The sequence below is a fragment of the Gaeumannomyces tritici genome (genome assembly GCF_000145635.1).
Source record: "Gaeumannomyces tritici R3-111a-1 unplaced genomic scaffold supercont2.7, whole genome shotgun sequence".
Taxonomy (NCBI): domain Eukaryota; kingdom Fungi; phylum Ascomycota; class Sordariomycetes; order Magnaporthales; family Magnaporthaceae; genus Gaeumannomyces; species Gaeumannomyces tritici.
Window position 1 is genome coordinate 1,070,500 of NW_008804551.1, and position 16,352 is coordinate 1,086,851.

The following is a 16,352-nucleotide window of genomic DNA, read 5'->3' on the forward strand; positions in this document are numbered from 1 at the left end:
GCCCAAGTCCATCCTAGCCGACTCGGCTAGCGAGACGACGCGCCCGGGCCACCACCGCGCCGACAGCCTGCTGGTCGATGACGACGAGCCGTACCAGAGCCTGGCGCGCGCCTTGTCGTCGGCCCAGCGCAGCAACCGAGGGGTCATGAGGGACGACGAGAGCTTCGTGTCGCAGTTCAACCAGTCCCGCGGCGTCCGGCCCTTCTCGCCCCAACCCCAGCCCGTCGACCCGGACGAACTGCCGATGGGTTCCGACAGCAGCGGCCGCACCAGTATAGCCGGAACCCCGCGCCCGCTGTCACGTATCGCGAGAGGCGGCGACGGCAATGGCGACGACGACGAGCACGGGCAACAGCAACACGAGGCGACGCTGATATCGCCATCGCCGCCGCAACTCGAGGAGCCGACGCCGAGGGCGTCGCGCATCTTCAAGGTGCTCCACCACGACGGTGACGGCGTGAGCGCCAGTGTCGACGGGTCCGAGGACGGGGACCCGTGGCGAAACGAGCGGTCGCCGTCAACGCCCGCAGGCAAGGATGGCGACGATGGCGGGGGGCCGCAGCTCGATCACACACAGACGCCGCGGCCCGACCGGTGAATGCCCACATCCCCGCCATCGATCACGACAAGCGAGGGTTCACCTCCCACTCCCGTCCATAGCGATCGTTGCAACGTCTTTTTTGCCGCTTTTGGGTGCATTGGGGGGCTGCGCTACGCCGTCTTGGGCCCCCATGGCTCGTCGTTGGCGAGCTATATCTTGACTGTTTTCAAAACACCAAGCATCATGTCCACCACCTTTCCCATCTACATGTCCTCCTCCCCCTCCATTTCCCCACATCTCTGGAGCATTCCCATTGTATCGGCGTTTGATTTCTCGACTGATTATAGAAGCGTCATATGGGCCTTGTTGTGTTTCAAGTGCGTTCGCTAGGTAGTTTGCTGCTCCCCGTTTCCTCGAGTTGCGCATCATAGTCTTGTCTTTTTTGTTTGTTTGCATGGCTCTGGACTCGTATTTTTGGATTCACGGCCAATGGTGGCCCATGCCTCGTGTTCTCTTTCCCTTACGATGCCTCTCTCTTTTCTTTTCTTATTGGATTAGGTATATAGTAGGCATTTCTGTCTACCTCAAACGGAACAACAGCCGTCACTACCCACGATCCTTGGTAGATCAGATAACCTTGAGCCGCAGCTTTCCCCCGATCAGCGCCGGCCTTCCGGCTCGGCGCCCGCGGGGTGTGCGTGTGTGTGTGTGTTCGAGCTGGCCACGTGGTCCAGGGATCCCAGGAAGAAGCATCGAAGCGATCGTGATCGGGAGGTGGGGTGAGAGCAAGGGAAAGAGGGAGAGAGCGACATGGACGTGGTATGACAAGCAGCGGGTTGATGGCATTGAGCATTCCAGACGGGCGTACGGGTGGCCCGAACCGGGCGCATCCATGGCTTTCCAGGGCCTCGCGTTGCCGCGCCGAAGGCAGATCGAGGGCTTCCTTTTTGTTCTTTTGCCGCCTGTTTTCAATGCATTCGCCTTGCCCATGGCTGCGTCACCCATACCTAGGTAGACTACAAACCATAGATACCAGCCGTCCCAGCCCTGGGAAATCGACCGAGGCGCGTTTCTGTTTCGATTTCGTGGAGAGAAAAAAAGACAAATCAATCTAGATGCTACACGTCCAAGCCACCGTCACCACGTCGCATTACGACGTGGCCAAGGTTCGCCTTCACCACGTCGTACTAGACACGGATGCCTGGCAACCTAATCCATCTCACGCCTATCACGAGGAGAAGAAAAATGGGGGGGGGAGGATGGTTAATTCATTGCCTAGTACCGACAGTACCATCTAACTGGAACGCACGGCGCGTGGGCTGCGCAGCATTCTCGGACTTGACCGAATTCCTTTTTTTGGACACTTCGAGTGCCACTTTCAATGCCCACCGGGCGCGCCCAACACGAAGGGTCCCCATCCATCCATCTCCATCCATTCGACCGCAAAGCATAAAAACGTTTGAGAACAAAAAAAAGGGAAAGATGCTTAAATCCAGCCCCGACCAATCCGTGAACAACATTGGCCCCAGCAACCCCCACTCACCCCACGTCGATCCAGAAGCGGCTGGGCCGGGGGGAGGGATTGGCCGTTCCTTCCCCTCGCTTGGCAGACCCAAGGCGGCAAAAGGGTGGCGAGTTTGAGGAGCCTCATCAACGTCCCCCTCCCCTTCCATCCGTTCTCTCGGCCGGGTGCTCGCGTGACATTCGCACGGAGTATCGCCGACCGATGAAGAAACAAACCGTAGAATGATCTCCCGTTGGACAAGCCACGGCGAGCCCTAGCTTGGATGCTTACTTTCCCGCTATAAAAGTTTGAGCTAGCACTACGACGGGAATAGAGTTGGTTGCAGATGAAAAAAAAAACCCCCTGATGTTACAGTGACATTCAAGGAGGGGACATGTGGAATCAGCCTCGTCTGCAAGGTTATTTTTTACTTCCACATTGCGGCGTAGGACGAACAGGCAAAAGTTTTCGCCGTGGGGCAGGTCGCTCCCGAGGCGAGGCAGGGGCCGGGGTATGCCACGACCAATAGCAACGCATAGAAGCTCATAAATTAACATATATTTACAGCTCTAGACTTGTACAGTAATTGATGTTGAAGAATGTATAAGCTAGGCCTTATTTGGTAGGAGCTGGACCCGTCCTGCCCTGGTCGGTACTGCCCCACGGCGAAAACTTTTGCCTGACACCTCCGTATGCGTACACTCCATCGGGCAAGGCCATCCCCGACACTACTCACCCTAGCAGTGAGCAGCGGGGGTTTTGGCAGCCAGGTATATCGTAAGTTCGCAAGGAAACAACGACGAAGGAGACAAGACATTAGAGAGGGAGTCACAACAGGAAACGGTCCAACATTGAAGCGGGGGCCCACAGTTGTTCTCGACGTCCAAAACATTGGGATGATGGATGAGTGGTGACAAACAAAGGAGAGAGAGAGAGAGCAAGACTGCGGACAGGAAGAAAAAGGCGAGGCAAACAGAAAGGAAACAACAAATAAAGGTACGTGAAAAAAGAGACAGAGGAATGTTAGAGTAAAGCAGCTCTAGGTACTTGATGCGAGAAAAGGAGATCTCTCTCGCGCCTCTTGTCAACCACATTCCTCCTCGTTGTTTTGCCGCGGCTCGCCTTCCAAAGCCGCAGTCTTCTCTCCCTCCTGTTCAACCCCAGCCCAGGCTCCATCATCGTGGTATCCAATGCTCCGATCCGCCCTGTGCAACCCCGTTTGGTTATGGATATAGAAAACCCCCATCCCCTTTGTGCAAATGTTGGTCATTCCAAGAGAAGAACTGGACCAACAGGGGAAAAAGCAAAGCAGAAAAAGCAAGTAAGTGGAGGAGAAGAGAAGGTGAGAAGGGATAAGAAAAGAAAACAATAAAAAAAAAACCAAGAGAAAATAACCGAGGCCGAGAAGAAGAAAAATAAGAAAAATCTCTAAAATAGTGTCCTGTATGTTTGTGTCGTCATTCAAATACGTCGCGAAACCGTTGGATGGGCTCGAAGTAATGTTCCTAGTGCGATGTGCTGTAGCGTAGAAACCACCGTTCCTCTCTCTTGCTCGGGATGGCCCCCAAGTTGAGAACTCGCGCCGCGGCCGATGGGGTCCCTGCCCTTCCCTCCACCCAGAGTCATCAACACCGATTCATTGACCCAAGAACCCCGAACCCATTTGGTTTTTTTTTTTCTCTGTTTTCCTTGTAAAATTCTCCGTCATCCTCATGACTGCTGTCGAGAAGATAATCTCATCCCCCAGGGACCCATCACGAAATAAAGGTCGACATCGACGGCGTATAAACGCGCTCACAGAGCGCCCTGCCAGGTCCAGAGGAAGGGGTTGGACGCGTTGGTTGCAAACTCGTGGATCTTGCCACCCTTATGGCGGGCGTAGATGTGCATCTCCTGCGTTGCCGTGATGGCGGTGAAGTTATCGACACCGGCCGGTTGGCCCGTAAGAGTGGCCTGCTGAATGGACCAGGTCGTGCCACGCCAGACGGCCGTCTGGATGTTGCCGCAGACGTCGGTGTAGGCCACCAGGTTGTTTATCCAGCCGTTGGGGCCGTACGTGATGGACGCGATATCGGGACTGGGGCTGACCGGCAGGCCTGAGGCAAGCGGGTTTCCTGTGGGTGGGGCACGCGCAATGGTTAGCCAGTCCGTAGCAAAGGGCTTTCCTCGTTGGCGAGCCGCATCTTCGAAACCTCGCGTCCCCAGATTTTCAAATCGGCCCTGCCAGGGCTGGCTGTCACGCCAGGGCGGCAGGGGCATGTGGTGCCATGCAAGGGAGGGTTTCATGCATTGTGCCAAGACGTGGACCTTGACTCGAAGAAGCCCCTGGCAGATGACAGGGCTGGGTGGGAAAATGTGGAGACTTACCGAAGTTGCCAGTGGTCCAGGCAAAGTTGGTCTCGGGACCGTTGATGTACTCCATGAGAGTGGTGCCGCCGGACACGTAGATGCGGAGGGCGTTGGTGTCGGTGCCAAATGGGCCGGTGCCGCGGAAGTCGGTAAAGGCCGTGAGACCAAGGCCGGTGCCCGGGGCGGCGCTCTCAGCGATGGGCGGCATCTCCTGCCAGGCGTCGGCCGTAAAGTTGGCCAGGCGGACCTTGCCATCGTCGTCCTGCCACGTGACAAGGAGAGAGTTGCTGCAGTTGTTGCACATCTGCCTGACCGCCGACAGCTTGGATCCCGGGGCCGACTTGGCCTGGATCTTGGACGAGAACATACCGCTCAACCACTCGTCGGCGTTGAAGTTGGACGAGTAGAGCTCCTGGACCTGGCGGCGCGAGTTGAGGTAGTAGAGCGACTGCTGGAACTGGTTGCTGCACACGGCGATGGGCGTGCCCGGCAAGACGTCCAGCGAAAGCGCCTTGGTGTTCTTGAGAACCGCGGCCGTCACGTTGACGGTCCGCCACCTGTTGCTGAGCGTGTCGCGTGTCGACGCCATAAGGGAGCTTTCGCGGGTCTGGTAGAAGACGGCGACGTGGCGGGTTCCGCTGACAGCCTCGGTCCAGTTTATGGATGCGACCCTGGTGTTGTCCATCATCAAGCCCTCGGAGTTCGCAGACCTTGAGGCCTGGCCCTGCATGCCCAGCGAGACTCCTACCGCGATGGCGATTATGACACCAATCAGGAGAAGAATGCTACCACCGATCATGATGACCTTCTTCTTGGGATATCCAAACATGGTCTCGCCAGCCGGCTTCGGCCGATCGGCGTCGGTGACGCCGGCGTCGCCCCTCCACATACCCCTCTCGGAAGCAGGCGAGTCGGTGAATGTGTCGCCGCTCTTGTATGCGGGCGCGGGCTCGGAGATGGCGGAGCCGTTGGTGTTGGTCCGCTTTAGGCCGCCCGGTGCAGGGAAGCCGCCGTCCATGGAAACTTTGATATCGGCACCACCGGTGCTGTTTCCATCGTTGACGATGGTTTGCGGGGGGTAATCAGCGTTGTACTCGACTTCGAGGCATATCTTCTCGTCCCAGTAGTCCTGCTGTGGTTGCCGTATGGGGGCGGACACCGGTGTCGCCGGGCTCGCGGTCGTCGTCGCGGGAGTCGCAGCAGTCGTTTCGAGGGTCACCACCTCGAGACCACCATCAGTCGGCGTCGCAACCTCGATCATCCCCGATGTCGATTCTAGTGTCGGAGCAGGGGGAACTGCCGGTGCCAGCACCGGGCGTGAAGCGAGGACGGCCGAACGAGGAGCGGGCGACGCAGGTAGTGCCGAAACCGGCGGTGCCGGGCGAGGAGGAAGAGCAGACATGGTCGGGATTAAAGAAAACGAAGGCGCAAGTAAAGAGAAAAAGAAGCGACTACAAGTCAACTTGGAGAAGAAAAAAGAAAACAGCAAAAAAGAAGAAAACGAAAAAGAACCTCTCAAGGTGAACAGCCAAGACGGCGTAAAGAAGGGAAGAAATGAGTGTCTTGTGTGAGAATAGAGTCACTTCTACAACGCATAAGTCCACGACCGGCGTGGCTGTGCCTACTACTATTAGAAACGAATGACCCTGCTAGTAGAGTGAGGTGGGCGTGCATGGGATGAGGCACACACAGGAGGGGGGGGGAAGGGCTGGCATTGTACTTGGTTTGGTGCCAAGGCGCGCTCTAGCCACCGATTTGGCGAAAACCCTGCGGGTCGTTCAGTGGCCACGGAAGGCCCAGCAAGCGAGGTGGCCCGACAATCAAGAGATCCCCTTGAAGTCGTTGAGGGTGCCCCTGCAACCTTGCCTGCTTGCGTATCCGAAGGGGCGAGACGCAGGTGTCCAAGTGCCCACATCTTGACCACCCCTGCCGCAACCCTTCCCCACCGCAAGGCGACCCCTGACAGGGCGGCACGACACTGAGAAGGCAGGGTGGCAGGGAGGATGGGAGGCTAGGACCGCAGTGTCCCCGATTTGCCAGGCACCATGTGCCCACGAGGAAGGTATGGGCACGCCCAGGAAGCAAAGATGTTGACGTCTGGCTTGGGATTTTGATGCCACTACATCCTATGGGCCTCTGTGTGTCGCGCGGCGCCTCACTCATCTGGACCCTCTGGCAGGCCAGGGTGTCTGGCCCTCGCGTGCTGGGCAACCGTCTTACTGGGTTCGGCCAGCCGAGACAGGTACCCGAGTCGGTCTGTAGGCTGGCCCCGTTTTGCAACCCCCATGTGAGATACCCGTTTTGAAAATTCCAAGGACGGCCAGGTCTGGGAGCCGTGACTCGTGGCCACCGCGCGGGTGCCACTAGGCGAGAGCAGTGAACCCACGGTAGCCAGCCCGCCGGGTAGAAAAGGTCGGGGCAATACGCGAGCCGGGGCAGCCATAGCACCGGCGCGTAGCTGCGAGGGCGAGCTCACTCGCTCGCTCATAGAATTAGGCTGGCTGTGCTATGTTGGCTGTGCGAGGAGCTCCCGACCCCGTGGAGCACCACACCGGGCGACAGCGCCCAAAGCAGAACGGTTGCCGCTGCCAACGGAGCCGCGGCAACAGTCTAATGAAAATAAGAGTCGCGGGGTCGCCTGGGCACGCGTCTCGTCTGGTTGGTTGGTTGCGGCTTGCCGAGACTCATGAGATCGGAGAGATGATCCGCTGCGTGGCAGGAGTGGTGCGTGCGCCCGTCCACTCCTCTAGATTGGGCATTCATATCATCAATCATCGGCGACGCGAGCGGCCTATCAGTGTAGTGGCTGCCATCCGCCTGGCGCAGAAGCGATGCTGCAGCCACCGACTGGGGGTGCTTGCCAGGACCCGGCTGGGCGCAGAGCGACATTTAGGCTCGAGTCGGATAGAATGGAGATGACCATCGTGCAGGAGATCGACGGCCCGCCGTTTCCTGGCTCCCTGGCATGGGAGAATGAGCCTCAAACCTGCGACGCTGGCACAAAACGCCCCTATTCGACGACCTTCGATCCAATGCATGGCAATTGCATTGGCACAGCGTGCAGCAAGAGGGTTTGGCAGCAGTGAGACAGGACGAAGAGGGTCCTTGGAGAAAGCCACGATCGACGACAGGAGCAGCATAGCGGAGCTGTGGCAAGCAAGACGCGGTGTGTGGCCTGATGATGTGGCCTTTGGAATCAATCTGCTGCTGCAGATGTGCGCAGTCTGAAATGCTCGTGCTTCAACCTTGGGCTGCATAGATGAAAGGGCTAGGTAGGTAGGAGAGTGGCAGGGGCGGCTCTCATCGCAGGTCATGACTCGTGGCTCTGCCGGGGCCTACTGTGTACCTACCTCGAGCGCCCCGGTTCAATTCGTCCTGCCTCCATGTCGTGTCCGGCTGGCAGGTGACGTGTGGCTCGGCACAACCGTGGTGTTGGACATAAAACATTCCAGGTTGTCAAAGTGCAAGGCACAAACCAGGTGGGAAGGGAGCGGGACGTTCCCAGCGTTGCGGCTGAAAGCACGACGTTGCAGGGGCTCTGGCAGATGGCAGGGAAGCCCAGCCGGCCCTCTGATTGGCGCGCCAGAAACGTTCGGGCTAGGGCAAGGGAAACTCACACGCTTCCTCCCCATGGCCGCCGGCCAATCGCGACGCGACGGGGGAGCCCGCGCGCTGAAAGCACCCCAAGCCGCAGCCAGCAGATGGACTAGCAGCGTCCAGCCTTACAGATTTCGACGCTTGGGACACAACGTCCCAAGCGGGCAACTAGCGCATGCTCGTCAAGCCGGAAGGGCTTGGTGCAGGCCACGCAGGGGTCTCGCTTCTGCGACGACGTGCGACGCCAGAGAGCCTTGGGCTGGCCTCGACCTCTCGCCAGCGCTGGACCCCTTAGGCATCCCCGCAGCAACAGCCCAACCCGCCGCGTCAAATGTGACGGATGCGAGCGCATCAAGCTGAGGCTTGCACATCCTGAGATGAGATGGAACGCCAGCGTCGAAAAACACAAACAACCGAGGCGGTGGAAGCGACTGTTCTCGGCGGGTTTTTGTTTGTCGTTTCACCTCACCCCAGCGACGGGAACCCGAGGATCTGGAGTCCAGACACCAGTGATGCTCGACGTAGGGCCAATCGAGTGTTCATCTCGGAAACCCGTCAAAACCACCTTCCATATCCAACCGCCCAACCGCGCGTCAGCCCTCCGTGCTGCGGAGGCAAGGGGCCTGGGGCGGAATTACTTCTTCTCATTTCAGCTGCCCAGCTGTGCGGCGCCTACGCACCGCTCCTTTGGATTTCATGTTATTTTTGCCACCGCACGTCCAGTTCGTCTCGTCGTCTCTTTCGCTTCAACGGTCGCCAATTCGCGATGCTTGGCGTCAAATGACTAGAGATTGCCGAGCTAGCCACCCTATATGCCGCTCATAATCTCTTCTGATACTTAGCCGGACTAATGTTCGTCTCTACTGGTCATTTGATATCCCCGACTAACTCCTTGAGGCCATGGCGCACGTGGTTTTCCCCAGCCCACATGCCCACCTCTTTCACGTTCGTTTCACTCTTGATTGCTTGAGTTTTCGGCTCCGTATAGTTGCGGAAAGTCGTATTGCGCGCCCACCCACACTCGCGCGGAAGCCGCTGTTGTTCGGAAGCTTCTTTTCTTCGCCGTCCATTCCCCCTTCCTTTTCACACCCGCCCGGATCTGCGCTTCCCCGAAACATGGTGGAAGGGGTCCAGGAGCTGGTGGATGCTACGTCTACGCGGGCGGGCAGTGGGAAAGCACACACCCACTCCAAGCTTGAGCCTGGTTAGAGTAATATCTCCGATGCCGCCACGCGGTGCGATGTGGCAATGCAGCACAGAATCAAGGCCAATCCGACTCACTCCGGACCTGGCATATGATGGGATCTGCGATTCACCCATGGTGATGGAAAGGGCTGAAGGAGCCGCCGGAGGTATGTTTGGGAGCCAAACATCCCGGCCTTCTGGTGTAAAGCACGCACGACAAAGCAGGTGCCATATGTTCTCAAGGCCAGCGGCAAGAGATGAGGGCGATCTCGACCAGAACCAAACAAAACCTCGGCCATCTTGGCCTGTCGTGTTCTTGGCTATCGTGTCGGTCTCGCTACCGGCCGTGACTGGTGGCCTTTTTCCTCCCCAAAACCCACTCACAGACAATTTCGGGCGCGAGTCAGTTGCTCGTCAGGCTGGGTGTCCCCCGGTTGCCTCTCTGGCGGGCAGCCGAGATCGCCCTTCGCCTGCCCAAGGAGCGCCCACAGCCCCTGACTGGATCCGGCCCGAGTCTCCCTCTCTCGGGCCGCAGCCTTCTAGAGGCATTCAACCCAGACGCTGGGAGCCGGGCACATCGTGGCTATTGCTTATGAGACGCTCGGTGCGGTGCGGAGATATATCATATCATATCTATTTTGAAGGAAGGACACAGTTTGTGAGAGCAATTGAGTGGTAAAATCGTTCTGTAGCATCGTATGCGGGCGTGTAAATGGCATGCGAAGAGCAAGGCGAATAGGGAATAACGAAGGAACGGAATGGATGTAATATCTACATGATTTGATAAATTTGAACATTATGCAAAATATACGTATGCATGCAGTTAAATATCGTCATAGTATGGATCACCACCCAACCAAAGTTGTGTCTCGTGATGCCTTTTGGGATAATTTGAACTAATTATTCGCTAAATATTATTTGGAGAGACAATTACGTGCAGCAACAATAGATTCGTCTGTCTTTCAAGAACTTGAATTTGATTTACGATAACACGTCGAAATACATATAGCATGACATTGTCAGATATCTCATGTAAATGCGTACGACACTGAACCATGATAATCGCAAACAGCTCGACAAATGAACAAGAGATCCAATGATCAGCATGGGTGACTTGGTTCCCGGATGCTTCCCCAGGCCAAGAGCATTGGCTGGAGATATGGTCAAGCACTGTGTGTGCCCAACGAGGTTCTGGGAACCACCTACGCATCACGGGCCACGGCACTCGGATGGAAAACAAGAAAGCAGGAGCCTATCGCAACAGCATCCAGAAACATGGACAATCTGCCCCAACGCACGTCTCAAGATGCCAACCTAGGCAGCAGGACGCGGCGGACAGGATGGCCCGGTCCACCTGCCGACTGGGGAGCATTGGAGCCGCATCCCACCAAGGTCCTCCATCACCGCGGTTCAGTCACGGCTGTCACCAACTGGTTTGCCGATCTGACACGCTCCTCCGCCGCGGATGCCAGATCTCGCTGGCGGTGCGGTGTGGATGCCCAGCTCGCCGCCCGGTTGATCAGCTTCCGTTCACCCCCCCTCTCACGATCGGGATTGCCGGATGCTAAGTGATACGGGTCACAACTTATGAACTCTCCTCAAGTCCCATCTTGTCCCCGTGTCTCAGAGACAGTAGGTAGCTCGTCCCGCCCCTGCATCTTTTCTTTACAGTACAAGGACAATCGAGGTTCGTCAGCAGTCGCAGTGGGCTGTGGTGTCTCAGCCGAAAGATTGACGACATGCATCGTGGGTGCAAATGCCAACTAGCAAGGACAAGGCTACGAGGAGAAAGAGTTTGAATATGCGACAAATAGACACGAGTTACCGTCCCAGAAAACAAGAAAGAGTTGATACAAGCCAAACTCCATATCGGTCCCGACCGAGTGTCCGTAGGTTGCCAGCGCAGAGTAATTATTAAGACCTTGTGATTGCTGGATCATTTTTCCCCATCCCAGCCATCCGATCCCTACCTAGTCGTCCTTGTCTGCGCTTACAATCTCGCCTCCAAACAGCCTAAAGGTAGAGTCCAGCCACCAAATGACCTTCCAGTAGAGGCTCGCCTTGTCCCAGTCGAAATCGCCGAGGTCGGTCCGGGGCACCTCGTTGCCAATCATGGAGCCGCTGAACCACTTGATGAAGGGCACAATGTTGATGACCCGCTGCGCAAGCGACTGCTGCGGCAGCAGAGCCTGCTCCGCCGGCCGTAGCTTGGCCCTGGGAACCGTGGGGATCGTCCTGCAGTAGAGGCCGTCGTCGCCGGCGCGCGGGGATGCGGACGACACGCGTTGCCTCGCCGGCGCCTCGCGGCCCGTGGCGGTGGCTGATGATACCGTCATGCTCTCGGTGAAGGAGTCGAGCGTGCCCGTGTCCATGGTCCGCGAGGACGGCATCGAGGTGACTGAGGGTGGGAAGTCGCCAGGTAGCCCTAGAGAAGAGTATGGTTTGGGGGCCGAGGACGAGGTGCCGCCGCCGCCGCCGCCGCCAGGCTCTGTCCTGGAAGTGCCCCTGGACTGGAATCGCGAGCCCGACGCCGCGGCGGCTCCCGCGAGCAGCTCGCCGGCATTCCCGATCATGTCCGGAACTGCTATGTCGCCGGCGGCAGGCGGCATGCTGTGGTAGGGCTCGCAGTAGACGAGGTGGCCCAGGACGCGCTGGGGGGAGACCGACATGGCCCTGTCGGCAGCGGCGGCCGACTCGAACGTGACCTTGACCCAGTGCTCGCCGCTGTCGGCGCGGTTGACGCGCGCGCGCTCCTCGGGCGTCAGGGCGCGCCGGCGGCCGCTGATACGGCCGCCACCCGGCGCGAGCGACGACGAGCCCCTAGCAGCGTCGCGCAGCTCCGAGCGGTAGCGCCTGTTTTCGGCCGGCGGGTCGCGCGCGTAGTCCTCGCAGATCATGCCCGCCAGCTGCTCGTAGTGGTCGATGGCCGCGTACTGCTGCCTCGACGAGCGGTAGCCGCGCAGGATGACCTCGACAGGCACGCGCTGCTGCTCGAAGCGCGCCGTCGAGGCGGTGGCCGGTGCGTCGTCTCCAGTCGCCATGGGCAGCTCGCCGCTCGCCTTTCGTTGTTTTTGCGCCGCCGCCGCCGGCCCGTCCTCGCCCTCCTTCGCCTTGTTTTGGTTCGCGAACCAGCCCTTAAACACTGCATCGGCGGCCGCAAGCGTGGGGTCTTCCCTCCGAGCGGGCGTGGCGGTTTTTGATCGTGATCTTCGTGCGGATCGGCCGAACGAGCCGGTCTCGGCGACGACTGCTCGCCTCCCGCGCAATGCGGCGGCGTGCCCTTCGTGTCTGTGGCGAGCGAGGAGGTTAGAGCATGCTCAAGACAAACGGGCGGCGAGGCGACGCCGAAGACATAACCGTATTGCTGATGTTGCTCATGGGTTGATCTGGTGGACGTACTGTGGGAAAACCATGGCGTATGGCCTCTTTTTGCCGTCCTCGCCTACGTAGAGCTCGTCGTCGGGGACGTTGTGTAATATCAAAGGAGCCATTGTGAATGCTGGCTGCCTCGGAAGCGAAATGATGAAAAGGAGAAGGCCGGAGAAAACAGTCCGGAAAGGGCTTCAGAGGCGTGCGCGGGTCGATATGGACAGCAGGGCGGCGATTAATGATTTTTGACTGATGGAGAAATCCTGGGAATGCGACGGTCGCTGGTTTCCCGCTGTTCGGTCTTGGATGCTTCTTTCGATGCTCGATGACTAAATCGCCTTTGCTGCTCACACACGCCAACGCGCACGCGAAAGTTTCGACTGCCCTAGCAACCGACAGCCGTGCGGCTCAGAAACAGCAAGAAAATTCACGTGCTAGGCCCGATCCAGCGCGCTTTCAGGGATCAGCGCCTAGTTTGAGGCTAAGACCCACCTAGATAGCGCTAGCGGCCAGTGGGTAAACCTGAATTCTCAATGGATGCGGCGGGAAGGCGCGCAGCTATCTTATCGATAAGTCATGTATGACGAGGAATCCGGGGAAAGGCGCACCTGCACCTGCCTGGCCCGTCACCTAGGTCACTCAGCCTGGGTCACCCCAAGGTCGCCTTGCTCACTGCTCGAGGAGCCCGTCCGTAACTCGTGTCGCCTCCTGCTGACCAGACGCCCGGCTGGACTGAACGCGAAACGAGGTCGTACACTGCCGCCGCCCATCGCCGCCGCTGCTCTCGCCAGAGTCACGGGCACGTGGAAACACCGGGATGGATCCCGAGCCGGCATACACGCTCTACATCCGCCTCCCCTTTGCGCGGGGCGACTTTGTAGACCCTCCAGCAGTGAGCTCCCCTCTGCTCCTGTACGCGGCGCGGGAGTCCTCGCCTCTTTCCCGCGCCAGCCGCCTGCTTTTTGGTGACGTGATTGGCTGACACCACTCGGCGACCAATGATTTGTGCGCCAGGTCAACTGGGACTCCTCTAAGGACGAGCGACTGTGGAACATCCTCTCGGGTGTCTCCAAGACGGAAATTGACTGTGCGTATCTCTTCTGTTTTGTTGACCGTGACTATTGTTTCCCAGAAAGGGGCGTTGCTTGCTGACTCGGTTGGAATTGCTGCAGGGGATGCAATGTATGGCGACACATCTCACATTTTCTTGGCGTCATGTTCCAGCTGGCCCTCTCCCACATGGGTGTTTCTGACAAAGTCCCTTTTACAGAGCTGCCGACTTTGACGTGACGGTCGACTTTCTGCTCAGGCAGGTCACCTACCTCACCGAGCGCCATGCCTCCCAGGTCCGCGCCCAGATGCAGATGCGCAAGGCCACCACCGCTGGCAAGCGGGGCTCCGCTGCGCCCTCGCCGGTTCCTCCTGGCTCAGAGTCTACTACCGCTACTGCCGCAGAGATGAGGAGGGTGGGTTCTGCCGCTGGCTATCCGAGGGCACCCTCTTCGCTGTCCATCCGCAAGGACGCAGGTGTGCCCGCTGGGAAACAAGCCGCCCCATTTGCTTCTGAAGGCAGACCCCAGGTGTCCCGCGCATCGTCCTCGGGCAACAGCACCCAGCAGAAGCGCGGTACTACGGCAGGGGCATCCGCGCTGCGGCAGCAGGGGGTTGATGTAAGCGGTCAGCGGAAACGGCTCTCGTCACTTCCCATCGTCACAACGCCTACGAGCGCAACCCGTCCACCGCGACGCGAGGAGGACGATGACGGCGACGATGAGGACCCGCAGGACGATGAGCAGTCTCCCGGTCCTGCTGAATCCAGCTCAGCGTCTTCCTCGAGGTCGTCGAGCCCGGCTCAGTCGCGCATCATCCGTCGCCCGCCTCGGTTCACAGCAACGTCGGGTAATACGGGCGGCGCAGGCGTTGGAAGCGGAGGAGCGACCAAACCAGTCGACGGCCTTGCCACTGCCGACGGGGCTGTCTCGCCGGACGAGGACGACGATGATGCCGAACCAGCCTTCCTTCCTTTCTCGGGTGGTCAGTACTCTGACCCCAGCGCGACGCTCCGAGGCGACCCACGCGACATGGCGGCTGCCAGGCGCGGTGGCGGCACTCCTCTCCCGCCGTCCACGCCCAAAGCCCGTCGCATAGCGTCGCTTGGGCAGTCACAAATGTCAGACTCTTCGGCGAGTTCGACTGCCTTGGTAAACCGGTCCCCGGCTCAGGAAGCCCGCAACGTGGCCCCCTTGAGCCCTAGACGCACAGCAGAGCTGTCAGGCCGCGCTGCAGCCAGGGCTAAAGGAAAGGGTCATGGCCTATCTAATCATGGCAGCGATGGCGGCACTCCCAGCATGGGAAGTAGCTTTAGCGATCTTGATGGTAACTTTTATCTTTCCTTCGATCTCGTGTGCGCTGTTGAGCCTGCTCCAACATCTGAGATGCTGACGAGATTGCCGCCTACTAGACGCGTCAGTGACACAGTCGGCCCTTGAAGAGGCCCTGGCCAGCAACATGCAAGCCGACAATACAATCGGTAGTAGGATGAGTGTGGCGCTGGGCAGGGCCCTCGGAAGTCGCTACCTCCCCAGGTCAAATCGCCCATGATTGCCCGCGCTCCGCTACGACGTTATATTTCTTGCTGTTGCATGCAATCCCTCAACCGATTTGCTGCACCTTTCCGTATTACCTGGACTTCTTCAGCCTTGTATTTTGCATTGTATTTACTGCATGCTTCGATATGCTCGTGCTTTTACGACGGGGTCGGACGATGGTTGGCGTTTGTACATCTCTTCTCCATCCATGCCACTTTTCACACTTTTCGGCACTCGCTTATCGGTATTGTCCGTTGCTGGTGTTCTCCTGCTATTTTTTTCTCGTCTTTCCCCCATTCTTTACTCTTATCATATTCTAGACGATGTTTTTAAATCATCCATCAGTTATAGTTCTGGCATAGATTGATATGAGCCCAATATGACCTGTATTGTGAATAAAACCCCTTTCAGCCGTCTCTCCCGTTCCTGGCAGCTGTCACAATCTGCACTCATCTTCCATTGGATAATACCTACATAATCATTTCACCTGCTTCGAATGGAAAACAATCAGCGGACAGCCACGCCACATTGCATCCACCTTTAGCCGTTCGCTTGGTTCTGTGCTGCGGTTAGGATCTCTCATCGAGGCGACCACGCTAGTATGTAAAGGGCTCCAACAATCGGACTGGTGAGGGCTGAAGAAAAGAAAACGCGTCACGACGTGGGCCAGCCAGTGATGTGGGTGTACATAGTTCTGATGCATGTGAAATCAGCAACCGTCTTGGCCAATGGGATCTGCTTCTCCCCCTCCCCCGTTGATCTTGTGCTTATGCCCAGCATGTGGCCACCCACCCCCGCAATTGCCTCCGCGGTCGATGCAACGCCATGCTTGGAGAGAGGGGTGGCAGGTTGGATACGAGATTTGCTCTGTGGCTGGATTGAATTTTGACATGCGGGCTTTGCATAGGACAACATGCAGAAGAGGGCCCAGGACCAGTCACTCGGATCTCTCGGGCGGCCTTGTTCAGCCGCGGGACACCAAGGTGAAGATTCATCAAACTCGAACGCCACACGCACTAGTCCGTCAGATTGGGGGCATATCAGTCGCCAACTCCGGAGCTAAGCAGCCCTATTCCGGGCCGGGGGGGCTTGGCGGACAGCTGGGGCGGTAGATGCCGCCAAGGTGGCACGTGTAAGCCCTCCTCCTATTGTCGTTTTGGCCAGCGGGTGGAAAATCGGCACCTTGCTTCCTCCCCCGGATGCCTGCCACGGTGCCCGG

The 16,352-nt window shown here is 58.3% G+C and overlaps 6 protein-coding genes across 6 annotated transcripts in view; 3 read left to right on the forward strand and 3 right to left on the reverse strand.

Annotated features, from left to right (window-relative positions):
• GGTG_11673 (hypothetical protein) overlaps nucleotides 1-1,677 on the forward strand; it is a gene marked incomplete at its 5' end in the record, with an annotated part of 2,947 nt that extends 1,270 nt beyond the window's left edge. Inside the window, one exon of the mRNA XM_009229564.1 lies at nucleotides 8-1,677. Within this exon, the coding sequence (XP_009227828.1) occupies nucleotides 8-598 (591 nt within the window). The 3' untranslated portion in view covers nucleotides 599-1,677. The remainder of the gene's footprint in view (nucleotides 1-7) is intronic.
• Nucleotides 1,678-2,617: 940 nt separating this feature from the next.
• GGTG_11674 (hypothetical protein) lies at nucleotides 2,618-6,107 on the reverse strand. The gene is made up of 2 exons (XM_009229565.1): nucleotides 4,413-6,107; nucleotides 2,618-4,159 (listed from the first exon to the last, which is right to left on the reverse strand). Exons 1-2 carry the CDS (start codon nucleotides 5,794-5,796, stop codon nucleotides 3,840-3,842), a joined length of 1,704 nt encoding a protein of 567 aa, XP_009227829.1. The 5' UTR covers nucleotides 5,797-6,107; the 3' UTR covers nucleotides 2,618-3,839.
• Nucleotides 6,108-6,403: 296 nt separating this feature from the next.
• GGTG_11675 (hypothetical protein) lies at nucleotides 6,404-7,632 on the reverse strand. The gene is made up of 3 exons (XM_009229566.1): nucleotides 7,079-7,632; nucleotides 6,947-7,004; nucleotides 6,404-6,877 (listed from the first exon to the last, which is right to left on the reverse strand). The coding sequence occupies exons 1-3, from the start codon at nucleotides 7,281-7,283 to the stop codon at nucleotides 6,550-6,552; spliced, it is 591 nt and encodes a 196-aa protein (XP_009227830.1). The 5' UTR covers nucleotides 7,284-7,632; the 3' UTR covers nucleotides 6,404-6,549.
• A 2,819-nt stretch (nucleotides 7,633-10,451) lies between these two features.
• On the forward strand, nucleotides 10,452-10,756 carry GGTG_11676 (hypothetical protein; the record flags this gene model as incomplete). Its single annotated transcript, XM_009229567.1, has 1 exon — nucleotides 10,452-10,756. The coding sequence occupies one exon, from the start codon at nucleotides 10,452-10,454 to the stop codon at nucleotides 10,746-10,748; it is 297 nt and encodes a 98-aa protein (XP_009227831.1). The 3' UTR covers nucleotides 10,749-10,756.
• Nucleotides 10,757-10,882: 126 nt separating this feature from the next.
• On the reverse strand, nucleotides 10,883-12,935 carry GGTG_11677 (hypothetical protein). The gene is made up of 2 exons (XM_009229568.1): nucleotides 12,576-12,935; nucleotides 10,883-12,464 (listed from the first exon to the last, which is right to left on the reverse strand). The coding sequence occupies exons 1-2, from the start codon at nucleotides 12,665-12,667 to the stop codon at nucleotides 11,147-11,149; spliced, it is 1,410 nt and encodes a 469-aa protein (XP_009227832.1). The 5' UTR covers nucleotides 12,668-12,935; the 3' UTR covers nucleotides 10,883-11,146.
• Nucleotides 12,936-13,128: 193 nt separating this feature from the next.
• On the forward strand, nucleotides 13,129-15,547 carry GGTG_11678 (hypothetical protein). The gene is made up of 5 exons (XM_009229569.1): nucleotides 13,129-13,437; nucleotides 13,560-13,632; nucleotides 13,718-13,727; nucleotides 13,816-14,921; nucleotides 15,007-15,547. Exons 1-5 carry the CDS (start codon nucleotides 13,363-13,365, stop codon nucleotides 15,144-15,146), a joined length of 1,404 nt encoding a protein of 467 aa, XP_009227833.1. The 5' UTR covers nucleotides 13,129-13,362; the 3' UTR covers nucleotides 15,147-15,547.
• Nucleotides 15,548-16,352: the final 805 nt, after the last annotated feature.

Bases quoted from the DNA above. Each gene is read 5' to 3' on its own strand.
- GGTG_11674 (XM_009229565.1), bottom strand. From the start codon at position 5,796: ATGTCTGCTCTTCCTCCTCGCCCGGCACCGCCGGTTTCGGCACTACCT. The intron at 4,160-4,412 runs GTAAGTCTCCAC...CCCCACCCACAG, and splicing joins CTGGACCACTGGCAACTTCG to GAAACCCGCTTGCCTCAGGC.
- GGTG_11675 (XM_009229566.1), bottom strand. From the start codon at position 7,283: ATGTCGCTCTGCGCCCAGCCGGGTCCTGGCAAGCACCCCCAGTCGGTG. The intron at 7,005-7,078 runs GTCTCGGCAAGC...TATTTTCATTAG, and splicing joins TCATCTCTCCGATCTCATGA to ACTGTTGCCGCGGCTCCGTT. The intron at 6,878-6,946 runs GTGTGGTGCTCC...TAATTCTATGAG, and splicing joins GCTTTGGGCGCTGTCGCCCG to CGAGCGAGTGAGCTCGCCCT.
- GGTG_11677 (XM_009229568.1), bottom strand. From the start codon at position 12,667: ATGGCTCCTTTGATATTACACAACGTCCCCGACGACGAGCTCTACGTA. The intron at 12,465-12,575 runs GTACGTCCACCA...CGCTCGCCACAG, and splicing joins TACGCCATGGTTTTCCCACA to ACACGAAGGGCACGCCGCCG.
- GGTG_11678 (XM_009229569.1), top strand. From the start codon at position 13,363: ATGGATCCCGAGCCGGCATACACGCTCTACATCCGCCTCCCCTTTGCG. The intron at 13,438-13,559 runs GTGAGCTCCCCT...TTTGTGCGCCAG, and splicing joins ACTTTGTAGACCCTCCAGCA to GTCAACTGGGACTCCTCTAA. The intron at 14,922-15,006 runs GTAACTTTTATC...GCCGCCTACTAG, and splicing joins TAGCTTTAGCGATCTTGATG to ACGCGTCAGTGACACAGTCG.